The sequence below is a fragment of the Dryobates pubescens genome, chromosome 2 (genome assembly GCF_014839835.1).
Source record: "Dryobates pubescens isolate bDryPub1 chromosome 2, bDryPub1.pri, whole genome shotgun sequence".
Lineage (NCBI taxonomy): Eukaryota > Metazoa > Chordata > Aves > Piciformes > Picidae > Dryobates > Dryobates pubescens.
The window spans coordinates 57,279,098-57,292,305 of record NC_071613.1 but is presented as its reverse complement, the minus strand read 5'-3'; the positions used below and the strand labels follow the sequence as shown (position 1 = coordinate 57,292,305).

Below are 13,208 nucleotides of genomic sequence, written 5' to 3'. Positions count from 1 at the left end.
CTCCAAGCCCTGCATTACACAGTGGCACAGACTCGGCTAAGAGAGGATCAAATTCTGCTGAGGCAGAGGGAAGCAGCAAGCTACCAGCTTATTGATAAACCAGACAGGTACAGCTCCCGGCATGAGGCTCAGGGTGCTTCACATGCAGATACCTGACATGACCCTGGGAGGATCGGCACAGCCCTTGGGAGGAGCTGGGCAATGAAGTGTGCTGGGGAAGAGCTGGAAACCTGCTCAGTTCAGATCTGGAAGTGTCTAACCTTTCTTCCTGCTGCTTACACTCCATCTTACCAGGGAGAACTGCACCTGCTAAAAAGTGAAACACTTCCCTGTCGCAACAGGGATGGCTCTGCCACCCATGCCCTTGGGGCACACAGGAGGTAACTGCAGGCTCAATAGTGGTCAGCATGCTATGAATTAATCCTTATGCTCTGCTTGTCTTTGTAGGCTTTCTGCTGGAGACCTCTGTAAAGTCTCACACGTAGCAGTCCAGGAAACAGAGCAATGAGATTGAAAACAAAAAGGCAAACAGAGAAAACAGAAAAAGAAGATGATTTTGGCTAAGCTACAAAGACAAGGGCTAAACATCTGCAAAGCACCTGTGCTACTGGAGCTTTTAAAATCATAATTATTACAGTCACCCATTTCATTATTAACACCACTTTTCAGTTGGTGTTTTAAGGAAGAGATGCAAAAAAATAATAGTACTTAGCAAAAGAATAGCACTATGTGTGTGAGGAGCTACTTGGTAGAAAAATCTATCTGCTGGATACGTTCCATGGGCAGCTTCAGCAAGAACATTTCCCAGCTATCTTCAGTTTAAGATGCTTAGTCCATACTATAGAGTTAGAGAATGGGTTGGGTTGGAAGGGACCTTAAGATCATTCAGTTCCAGCCCCCTGCCATGGGCAGGGACACCTCCAACCAGCCCAGGTTGCTCAAGGCCTCATCCAGCCTGGCCTTGAACACCTCCAGGGAGAGAACATCCACAGCCTCCCTGGGCAACCTGTGCCAGTGTCTCACCACCCTCCTAGGTCTCCAGACTCAATTTCCCCTCACTCAGCTCAGAGCCATTGCACCTTATCCTATCACAACAAGCCCTTATCAAAAGTCCCTGTAGGCCCCCTTCATGTACTGAGATAAGCTGAAACCAGCCCATGTGGGTTTAATATAATAGTTGCAGAAAATCATGGCTGGCATTCCTGGTATTTGGATGGTTTGGGGTTTAAGGTCCATGAGATCTCTAAATGCTTTTTCATATTCTGACTTTCCAATACCTTTTTTTCATCCAATATTAAATATATATATAATACTTAATATATTAAGTATTCAAATACATAAGGTATACATATTGTGTATATATATACTACTATATATATACTATATATATTTACATATATTTATGTGTGTATATATACACTTATGTATATGTATACTTTTATATAGATACTTGTATGTATATACATATACTTATATATATACACACTTGTGTGTATCAATGAATACATTAAGTATATATACAAAAGTATATATATACACAAGTATATATGTTTCTATACATTAATAGAACTATATGTATATATCTCTATATTATATTCTATCTATATAAATAATCTATCTCTATATAGCTATATCTATATATCTCTCTATATATTATATTCTATCTAGATAGATAGAATAGATATTCTATAGATATTCTATCTATATCTATATTCTATTCCATTAATGTAGATATATATACTTTATATATATACACACACATTGTACTCATGGAAACATCTTTATCCTATTTACTGCACTGGCTTCACTTGGAACCTTTATTTAAGGCCTATTTTTTTGTGTCTTATAGCAGCACACACAAAAAGAAGCCAGTAGCAGAGTTCAGTGTCTTGTTTCATTTGCAGATTTGATCCAATCCCTCAACCAGCAGCAGCAGCAGCAGCTCAGGTGTTCATTCCCCTCAGCTCTTACTCGTGCAGGTTGTTCTGTTTTCCTCCAGAAGCTGGTTATCAGCACAGGCACAAACTCTGCCTCCAGGAATGGCTAAACAAAGCGTGCTGCAGCCTCCGTTGTTGACACGACAGGCATTATCACCTGGGAAAATGAAATAGAAAACAATCAAAGAGGCTACTTTCAAACTGACAGCCACAACTAGAGCAGTACTTTTCCAGTACATCAGCACACAATTGCTTTTTACCATTACTTTCCCCTCTCATTGCAGGGACACATTGTTCTCAGAGTGTGGTTACCACAGGTGACAGTAGTTAAACAATTTCAGTTACAAGTTGCAATAACCTGCAAGAATAAACCCCACAACAACGCTGCCATCAGATCACAATATTCTACATCCTTGATTTGTTATTTTTTCATGAGGGTGATACAAGAAGACATTTATTGTGACACAGCTACACACAGGAGAAACTAAACAGTACAGAAGGGAACGTCCTGGCGCGTCGGCATCTGCGTGCGTTCAAACGACGTGACTGCAAATGCAGAGCAAGGGAAAAAGAGAAAGGAAGTGGCCATTAAAAGGACAACGAGATCTATGGCGGACAGAACACAAAGCAGATATTCCTCTACTCTCTTCTGAGCACATCTGCTGTTTCCCTCCCTTCTTTCCATGGCTTTTATTTCTCCCTGAAAGCTGTCTGCTTTCAGCTGTCTGCTGCTCACATGAAGATACTGACAGCTGTCAGGTGCTTTGATCTTCTACCAGGGACTGCTGCACCTCTCTCCCCCATTCCTTAGGCAAGCAGACTTCAAACTGAAGCCCGCTGAAGGAAATGTTAGAGTTTGTTTTGCTAACCCTGGTCATATTTGCTTAGGGATGCACTGCAGACAGTCACTTCTCAGGATCAAAGTGCAATTAATTTTTAAGTGCTGATGCCTAAAGACTGCAAGTTTTGAGGCTGGAAGAGGGAAAATCTACCTGGATGCTCAGAATCCCAAGTTATATCTGATGCTCTCCACCTCAAGCCAGGTCACAGCCAAAGCCTGGAGCCAATTCACAGCTTCTGTCCCTTTATGTGCTGCCCAGTGGAAGGCCAGTTGTGATGTTGTGCTGCTCAGCTTTATGGAATCAATGGTAACTGACTAGGATCAGGAGAGCACAAAACTTCACATCTGCTGAAATGTCACATGGAAACTATTTCATCATCTTTCTGTGCTAGTGAAAAGCGGATGTTCCTTCCCCAACTCCTCCTTTCTAGGTGTACAGAACATTCATTGAGCTTCTGGATTAAGCAGCCTCCCCACAATTCCCTCTCCTCAAGCCCTGCCACTTTCCTTTTCTTGTAGAAAACATAAAAGATGAAGTTGTCCTAGAGGCAGCTGTAAACACAGGCATTAAACTGTTCTGGCAGAGCCACATCTGTATCCACAGGGAAACATTTTCAAACCATCACATGAGTATCAGATAACCAGCAAATAACCAAAGTTCTGATGATTCTCAGATTTTAAGATACAGCTCAGTTTCACAGGACAGATTGTGAATTATCTAGCCCTGACCCACTGCTTTGTACAAGAAAATGTACCCACAGTGCATTAAGCCCTCACTAAGAAGTCAAAGAATTGTGTGTTAAGTAATCAATACAGGCAGCCATGGGAAGCTGCTGGTACTTGTACTTGCATGGGGCAGGGTGTGAGGCAGATGGCAGGAACACAGCTGCATAAACAGGGCAAACTAACAGGGCAAACTAACAGGGCAAACTGGAAGTCTCTACAAAGTGTGAGGGCTGGATCACAATTAGAGTAGTCCCAACTGAGACTGGCCACTTAAAACACTCTACTGGATGATGAGTTCATGTTTCAGACTCTGACTTAAAATAGTCTACAAAAAGTAAAAAAAAATCCCCAAACAGCTCCTTTTTTTGCATCTGTGCTCACCAACACCCAAATAACATCCACAGAACATCAAAAGAGTAAGAGAGGTGTTTGCATCTAAGCCTTGGGAACACTCAGCTATACCACCTCAGAAAAAGTAGCCCTCAAACTCTCTCCACCTTTCCAGGGCCACCCATTATGCACATCAGAGAACACCAGTGCCATCAGAAGGTATCAGGAGCTGTCAAAATGAACAACCCAAAAATATAACCTTCAAAAGGGAATCCAAAGTTACAGAGCACGAGGCTAGGAAACTGGCAGTGATTTAATTAGGCAACACGCAGGAGATTGTCAGATCACTGCCAGAAAATGAGGCTATGGAATGAAAAGACTGTTGAAGACAAATATAGACAACACTTTGAAAACCCATGATGATTCTGAAGCCAAATGCATGCTTAAAATAAATAAAATCCAAACCAGAGCACTAGATCAAAGTCAGCTGGTCTGGCTTGAAGATGAAACGTTCCTACTTGACCTCCTAATTGGCATGACAAAGTAGAGCATGGTGGGTTAGATGCTAAGGAAGTGATAAAAGAGAGGATGATGACAAGGGAAATGCAGGTGCCAAGAGGTAAAGCATAAGATCCTAGACTAGAAAGGTTTCTAAAGTGAGCTTTACAGCCATGCCAGCCTGAAGGTGCAAAGCCCCAGTCTTGCTGAAGAGACTGCTAGGCTAAAATGCCTCCTGGAGCAGAGTACCATGGCCAAACTCTTCACTAAGCTGTGGAACTCATTCAGTTAACAAGTAGTTATGAACTAAAACTTCCTTACCTAGTGCTCATCACAGCTACTTTGTATGGGTGTTCTTAAAATATTCCAACATTTCATTATCATTTCCAAAGTTACATTACTAGTAGTATTATTTTGTTTTCCAGCTTTCAAATCAGCTGCTGCCCTGCCACTTGTGTGTGATCAGATTAGGCTGGTTCCACTTTAAATTGCTATAAAATTATGCCAGCGGGCTGAGAAGCACTCTCATCTCAGTCATCATCCTCAGACAAACAAAGCAACCAGACAGCAACCATACAGCCATATACATTTGTTTAATCTTCTCATTTAAAGGCCACCCTGAAGCCCTCCTTGCTGCTTAGCAATTGCATTGCTGTTTTCTTGAGCATTCGTTTATGTTTGCACCTTCCCACAGACCTAACCTCAAGTGCTGTTGAAGCTGTGGAAGGCTGCTTTTAGGATCAGAGTACACATGTGAAGAGAGGCAGCCTGGGGCTCAAGCAGCTCTTCCTTACAATCTGAGGAGTTAAAAACCAAGCTGATTTCAAAAGAGGTTATTTTATGTGCTGCCAATGGACTCACACAAGAATCCAGAGAATCACAGGGACGCCTCTCAACTACACTCAGCTGCTCAAGGCCTCATCCAGCCTGGCCTGCAGCACCCCCAGGCAGGAGGCAGCCACAGCCTCCCTGGGCAGCCTGGGCCAGAGTCTCAGCAGCCTCCTGCTGAAGAACTTCTCCCTTGGATATGACTAGCACTTGGCCCTTTCATAGCCATGGAAACACCTGCAGGCCTTGACAGGTTCATATGCTGACTGTAAATCCACCTCCTATGACTACTTTGCTTCTCTCCAACTCCCCATTTTCTAAGGTATTCTCAGTGTGGAGAGATCCAAAGACCAAGCCAAAGGAAGTAAGATGACCTCTAATCTCCAGAAGCAAGAAAAGGACCCTGCCTGATGAGATCCAGAGACTGTGACAAACACCTCCTCTTAAGGAGGCACCTAGAGAGCTTCATGTTGCTACTAAGCAAAGAAGGATTGGCACAGATGAGCATGCTGTAAAGGACCTCCAAAGAAAACTGCCACTCTCAATTCAGCTAGGTCACAGTGAATGGGAATGGTTTCTGCTTGTGTAGACAGTGACAGAAACAGCAGCACCAAACCAGCAACCTCAAAATGCCAGAGACAAATTTTGTAAGGCATGCAGGCAGAAGCTATAAAATAACTCACACCATAAAATGAACTACTAAAGGCTTTCTCTGCACCCCATGATTCAGCCTGGCTCTTGCTCTTTCAGCAGCCAGACACAAACACACACACAGAATAAAAAACAAAGGAGACAAAACTGCAGCTTGACTTTGTTTAAAGGAAATGCTTGTGCCCCCTTTGGGGAAAATGCAAGATCCACCTCGCTGAGCACGAGGGAAAGGGAAGAGCCTAAAAGCTGCAGCTCCATCACAAAACTCCAGTTGCAGTTTCGAAGAAGGCATTAATGAGCCAAAGTCCCTTCCTCAAGATTTAAGCTCATTCAGCTAAAAATGTCTAAGAGGCAATACTTTAGTCCTCTGCCTCTGGTGTTAGCTTCTTTGGAAGCTAATAGCTACTGCATTCAGCTATAAATTTCCCTGTTCTCTGCAGGCAAAGATGCTTTCTGAGCACTGAGCAAAGCAGTGGAAGTAGCAAGGTTTTAAAGCAATCACCACATCCCCCCTTAGACACAGCTGAAAGCATTCTGAAATTTCACCAACCTGAGGAGAGATTAGGGGCAAATTTTGCTGTTAAAAACCCCACAACACACCCAACTTAAAACCAACTGAAAAAGAAGAAGTAAATCCCAAACACACCATGGTTTTGCATGACTTTGGGAGTCAAACACCCCCTGAAAACCATCCGGCATAAAAGACTCACTGCTGCAATGACCTTGACATAGCACAGTACTACATGTGCTCTGGTTCAGACTGAAGTGAAAGCTTAGGGTTAGAATAACAGAAAGAAGAAGCTTTCAGCACTGCCTCCATACTCATAAAGCAAATCACAAGTTGGTTGTTTGGACCTCAGCACTCCATAACCACGTATTAGTCCCAAGGATTTCCCTAAAGGAGCTGGACATAAGAAAACAGCAGGAAAGGGAAGACTTTACAGAAAGAGAGATTGGAATGTGCTGCCCAGGGAGGCGGTGGAGCACCCTCCTGCTGAACAACTTCTTCCTCAGCTCCACTCTAACCCTGCTCTGCCTCAGCTTCAAACCATTCCCCCTTGGCCTGTCTCTAGACACCCTCAGGAAAAGTCTCTCTGCAGCCTTCCTGAAGGACCCCTTCAGGTATTTGAAGGCAGGTCTAAGGTCCCCCTGGAGTCTTCTCTTCTCTAGGACACAGAACACAGAATTAACCTGGTTGGAAAAGACCTTTGAGATCATCAAGTCCAACCTATCACCCAACACCACCTAATCAACTAAACCATGGCACCAGGTGCCTCATCCAGTCTTGTTTTAAACACTTCCAGGGAGGGTGACTCCACCACCTCCTGGAGCAGCCCATTCCAACATGAACAAGCCCAGATGATGATCTGTAGAGATCAATGTGATCTCCTGATATTACTATTTAATCTGGTCACCTTTTAAGCAGTATTGCATTTGTACTAACTGCTGATGCTGAGGCTGATGTCCAGTGGCAGGCACTAACCAGAACCTTTCCATTCAAGGGAGCAGACATGCAGCTACTCAGCTGAACGCTGCAGGCAGGCAACGTGCTTCAAACTTTTCTGCAGAGAAATACATTTGTAAGTTTATCTGAATAGCAGCAATTGCCTTTTCTAAACACCTTCTGAGCAAGCCCATGGCCTTTATCTCATTTCTCTACTGATGTAAGCAGCAAAAACTATGGATTTTTTCACTGCTCTCAAAGGTCACTTGGGTTGTGTGTAAGAGCACTGCATACGTTCAGGAGATTAAGTCCTGAAGTGCTGATGTAGACAAAGATGGGGGAGAAAATTGCAAACGGAAAAGGACAGGCAGGATCTATGACCTTATTTAAAAAAAGGTAAATGCAATAATATGTTTTAAGTCTATTAGGCAGTGTGTGTGTTATCTGTTCTGTACCTCCACACTATCCCTTTGACAAGCGAGAAAAACGGCACTGAAGGCAGTGTAAACAGAGAGAATTTCAGGCTGCTGTACTCCTAGCACAGAATCACAGAATTGCCAGGGCTGGCAGGGACCTCAAGCATCAGCCAGTTCCAACCCCCCTGCCATGGCCAGGGACACCTCACACTGCAGCAGGTTGCTCACAGCCACATCCAGCCTGGCTGCAAACACCTCCAGGGATGAGGCTTCCACCACCTCCCTGGGCAGCCTGTGCCAGTCTCTCACCACCCTCATGGGGAACAACTTCTTCCTCACACTCAGTCTGAATCTACCCATTTCTAGTTTGGCTCCATTTCCCCCAGTCCTATCTCTCCCTGACACCCTCAGAAGTCCCTCCCCAGCTTTCTTGTAGCCCCCTTCAGACACTGGAAGGCCACAATAAGGTCTCCTTGGAGCCTTCTCTTCTCCAGACTGAACAGTCCCAGCTCTCTCAGTTTGTTTCCATAGGAGAGGAGCTCCAGCCCTCAGCAATTTCAGTAAGGGTGAGATAATCAACTGCAACAACAATGGACTGAAACACTGGAAAGCATCTTCCTCATGCCATGAGACCTGTTCATATCCCATTGCTGGTCATCTAGTCCCCTCAAAACACTTGGAGACACAGCAAGGGAAGAGACCCTTTCAGAAGAGCTCTTTGGAGAATTCTCAGGTGATAAATACCTTGCTGTTTACGTGGATCATAAATCTGGAGGCCAAACAAAGGTGGTCTCTCACTCCTTAACAGTGTCACATTCCTTGTCACCAGATCCAGCTGGAAAATGGACCCATTCATGTAGTCTGTCCAGTAAATGTAATTCCCATGATGTGATAGTCCAAAGGGGTGATTCAAATCTTTCCCACTGTAGACCACCTGCAGTTAATGAGTGACAGGGGAGCATTAGCAAGGTCGAAACCATGGTTACATTTTCTTAGCAGAGAAAATAAAATGGGAAACGAAAATTGAGGCAAGTGCTGCACCCAAATATCAGGACTTAATGCAACAAAATCAGGAGACATCAAGGGTGCAAGGCCATTGTGTGCACCAGCATCAACAGCTGACTTCCAAAATCTGGAGGAAAGTAGGCAACCATGCAGTCATGAAGCTGAGTAAACATCTACCTCCTTCCCTAGCAAGGAAGCAAGCTTCTTCATTTATATCTGTTCAGGAAATCAGAGATCTGCTTCCTTTGAAGTTAAGAATAGTATGTATGAGTTGCTTGGGTTTGTTGAAGTGTGAAGTACACACAGAGATTGCTCCTTTATTTCTGTGACCTCCCTTTCCAGTTTGTGATAACTTGAAGCAAACAAACAAACAAGAAAATAATCCCAAACCAATAACAAAAAAATCCCCCTAGGCAAAAACCCCAACCAGCAAACCCCCAACCCCCAGCCCTCCCTAACCCCCAACCCTCCCCAATCCTCCCCAACCCAACAGAGAACCAGAAACCCATCAAGAAGCTCTGAACAAAAAGCTGCTACAGAATGTTCCCCAAATAAGACAATCTCTCATCCATGCTCCTTCTACTTCTGGTTTATTAACTCATACATGAAGCTACAAACACCCTCCAAACCTTGTGTTCATTTTATTGGCCACAAATATGTGCTAGAGCTGTGATATGTGCTGTACCTCCAGTCTCAGGAGTCCCTCAGTGGAACAGCAACTGCCACTAACAAGAGCTGTCTGATAGAGAGGACCAGTTTGAAAGGTTTTCAGTCCATACAGAACACAAAACCACCTTTAACAAGCCTAAACTTCCCATCCTGTAAACAGCAGTAATTAGTAATTAAAAAGACAAACTGCAGAATTAACTCAGCTACTTTTGAGAGCCTTTGCAGTTTATCATAACAGCTGCACTTTGTAATGACTAAGTTCCAGGCATCCTCTGCTGGCTGGGTTCCTTGCTTGACCAGGCTGGATCCACAGGCTGAGGGCAATGGGATGAGGTTCAACAAGAACAAGTGCACTTGGGTCACAGCTACTCATGCAGCACTACAGGCTTGGGGCAGAGTGGCTGGAAAGCTGCCCAGCAGAAAAAGACCTGGTGGTGCTGGTCAACAGCCAGCTGAACGTGAGCCAGAAGTGTATGCAGGTGGCCAAGAAGGCCAACAGCATCCTGGCCTGGATCAGAACAGTGTGGCCAGCAGGACTACAGAGGTAATTGTCCACCTGTATTCAACATGGTAAGGCTGCACCTCCTATACTGGGTTCAGCTGGGGGCCTCTCAGTGCAAGGCAGACATTGAGGGGATGGAGCAGGTCAAGGAAAGGGCAATGATGCTGGTGTAGGGTCTGGAGAACAATTCTTCTGAAGAGTGGCTGAGGGAAGTGGGGTTGTGCAGCGTGGAGAAAAGGAGGTCAAGGGGAGAGCTCATTACTCTCTACAGCTCCCTGAAAGGAGGCTGGGGTGAGGTGGGTGGGGTGTAGGTCTCTTAACCCAGGGAAGAATTAATAGAATGAAACAGCCCCGAGTTGTGCCAGGGGAGGTTTAAATTGGATATTAGGATCTTGGGAGGTCTTTTCCAAGCAGAACAATTCTATGATTCCACAAGGGAGGCAGTACAGCCATTAGTAACAACTAAACCAATGCCTCTCCACTTTTCACTCAACACTGCATATGACCACAAAAGCTCAAGCAGGGCACAGAGATTCATCAAAAGCAGCTGATCCACTGAAGTTAAACAAAAGCCTCTCTCCGGCAGAAGCCACAAGGTGGTTTGTTTTCTCCTACTGAAAAGCTCTTTGTGGCTCAATCAGAACCTAACTTATTGTCACATGAGAAATAAAACAGCAGAGTTCAAAATGAAGAAGAATAATGAACCCCCCCAGCTGGATCAGCCTGTGTGTGTCAAGACGGCCACCGGAGGCCAGATCCCAGCCTCCCGCAGCCGGCTGCTTGTTTCAGCGGGCCCACACGGCAGGGCTGCGCAGGCTTTCGACAGCTGGAGAAGGATTTTTACCATAACACAGTGAAACCCTCCCTTACCTTTCTGTCAGTTCCATTCAGGAATATCCTTTCAATGTGATCATAATAGGCATCACACCAGTACAGCACGTCGGCCTGAGAGTCCAGAGTTAAACCGTTTGGCCACAGCATCTTTGATGTCACGAAGATCTGCCGGCTGTAGCCATCCATCCATGCCTTCTCAATTCTCCCCACACTGTCATCTATTTCATCTTCTTCCCAGTCTGTCCAATACATCCAGCTATGACATGAGACAAAGGCAGCATTCAGGTACCGTCTTAATCATGTGAATCACACTGTCACTGTTTTATCACACAGGATAGGCACAAGCCAGTGATTCTAACGTCTGCATGGTTCTTTCCACTGCTATTTCTACAACTGTTTGCTTCCCCTGGCTACTAGGTGCTGCTCAAATGTAACCAGAAGGCTCCAAGGAGACCTCAGAGCTGCCTTCAATGACTGAAAGGATCCTACAGGAAGGCTGGAGAAAGACTTTTCATAAGGGTATCCAGCAATAGGACAAAGGGGAATGGTTTGAAGCTGAGGCAGAGCAGGGTTAGAGTGGAGCTGAGGAAGAAGTTGTTCAGCAGAGGGTGCTGAGACTCTGGCCCAGGCTGCCCAGGGAGGCTGTGGCTGCCTCCTGCCTGGGGGTGTTGCAGGCCAGGCTGGATGAGGCCTTGAGCAGCTGAGTGTAGTTGAGAGGTGTCCCTGGGCATGGTGGGGAGGCTGGAGGAGATGAGCTCTGAGCTCCCTTCCAACCTGAGCCATTTTATGAAGCAAATAAGCAGCACCTCAGATCATGACATAATGACATCAGTATGCTGAAAACATCGACAGTAGGCAATTTTCAGGTCAAAGCTGGGATTTCAATTCCCACAAAGAGAGGAAAGCCAACACACTGATCTAAATTGGATGCTACCTGTTAAAGCTGTCACCACTTAACTAGTGTTTATCTGCCTCACCTTTGATTTCACCAGTTCTGCTTCTCTGAAATAACTTCTTATGACCCTAACCCACTTCTGGTCCTGTGTCTGTGCTGTGTACTGTACTGACCTTCATTGTACAGACCTTCTCTCTGTACTGTGAAGAACAAAGTCCTGGACTTTTAATTCTAAATTTACAAAGGAATGAAACAGTGAAGTGAAAAAAGTAACAGCTTTGCTGCCCGTGGCAGGGACGCTGGAGCAGACTCTAAGGTCCCTTCCAACCTAAGCCCTTCTGTGATTCTATGACATATACTCAGTAAAATTGTATTCAACTACACTTTAATGTGTAAAAATAAATTTGCCCAGTCTGGGGTTTTTTACACAAGAAATTGGGAAAGAAATGTGTAAAAAATAATCCTTGTGACAGATGTTTCTGGCCATGGCAATGCACTGGGTTGCTTGCTTGCTTGGGGATTTCTTGTTGCTGCTGTTGTTGTTTCTTTCTTGTCTGTTCCAAGCCAGCCACCAGAAGGCTGGGTTGGGTTCCTGCCATGGTTTGGTGCATATTTGCTAAGAACACCAAGCAACTTCTGCTTCTTGGGGCTTAAAGCCTTCATGGCAGGCTTGACTCCAACAGCCCCAGGTTTCATCACGGAGTTGCACTACCTGCCTGTGCCCTGCAGCTCAGGCAGAGATGCAGGTCAGCAGGGTATTTATTTTACTGGAAGTCAAAATGTTTGGCAGATCTTTCCATGACTCCTCAACAGGGCTTTTCTCCATTAAGTTTTGTTTTGTCTGCACTTACTCTGGTTACCATGTCATGACCTAAAACATGGCAGCAGTAACAGACACTTACATTGATCTGCTTTAATTGCCTCCCCAAATCAGTTGGTGCTTCCACATCACTTAGATCAAGGCTGTCGTTTTCTAACCATAATTAGGATGGCACAATAAGTGCTGTCCCTCAGGAAAAACTTCCATGAGAATCACAACCATGCTATTTTATCAGACAAGTGGTTTATGCAGGAGGCCTTTTCAGACAATATATCTTCATACACTCTTTCCTCTGCCAGTCATTTACCGAGCTGGAAAATTCAAGTGAAGGGATTGTAGGGCATGGCTATGATTTTAGTCTTGATTTTACATCCCTACTATCTGACATTAATTAATTCCAGCCTTTCCTACAGTCACTTCCATTCCTCAAAGGACAAGCTCAAAAGTGCAGAATTGATAGTGTAAATACATTCCAGGAGTAGGAAAGCAGCCATCAATCCAGCCACACTAGAATTACCTGCCTGCCTTCATCAATCTCCAGTGACAACTCCCTGAAGAGATGCAGCAGTGAAATTTTAGGGTAAACCCAAGCTATACTCCACTAATAGAATGTTCTTTTTGTTATGAAGCCTTTCACAATCAATTAAGCCAGTGAGTCACAAAAAGTACCTGTCTCATTTAGCTTTGTAAACCAGTGCGGACAGGGATGCGGGTATCATTGCCTCCAGAAATTAAGACTTACAAAGAGCATGATAAAGATCACTTAGCATTAAAAATACATACAGGTCTGATGGACCTGTTTGAGAAGAAAG

General features: G+C 44.6%; 1 protein-coding gene across 1 annotated transcript in view; it reads right to left on the bottom strand.

The window, feature by feature from the left end:
- Positions 1–13,208, bottom strand: part of LRP1B (LDL receptor related protein 1B) — a 642,156-nt gene that overhangs the window by 232,899 nt on the left and 396,049 nt on the right. The window contains exons 14-16 of the mRNA XM_054173601.1: positions 10,718–10,937; positions 8,416–8,605; positions 1,972–2,094 (exon numbers count right to left, since the gene is read on the bottom strand). Coding sequence (XP_054029576.1) covers positions 1,972–2,094; positions 8,416–8,605; positions 10,718–10,937 — 533 coding nt within the window. The remainder of the gene's footprint in view (positions 1–1,971; positions 2,095–8,415; positions 8,606–10,717; positions 10,938–13,208) is intronic.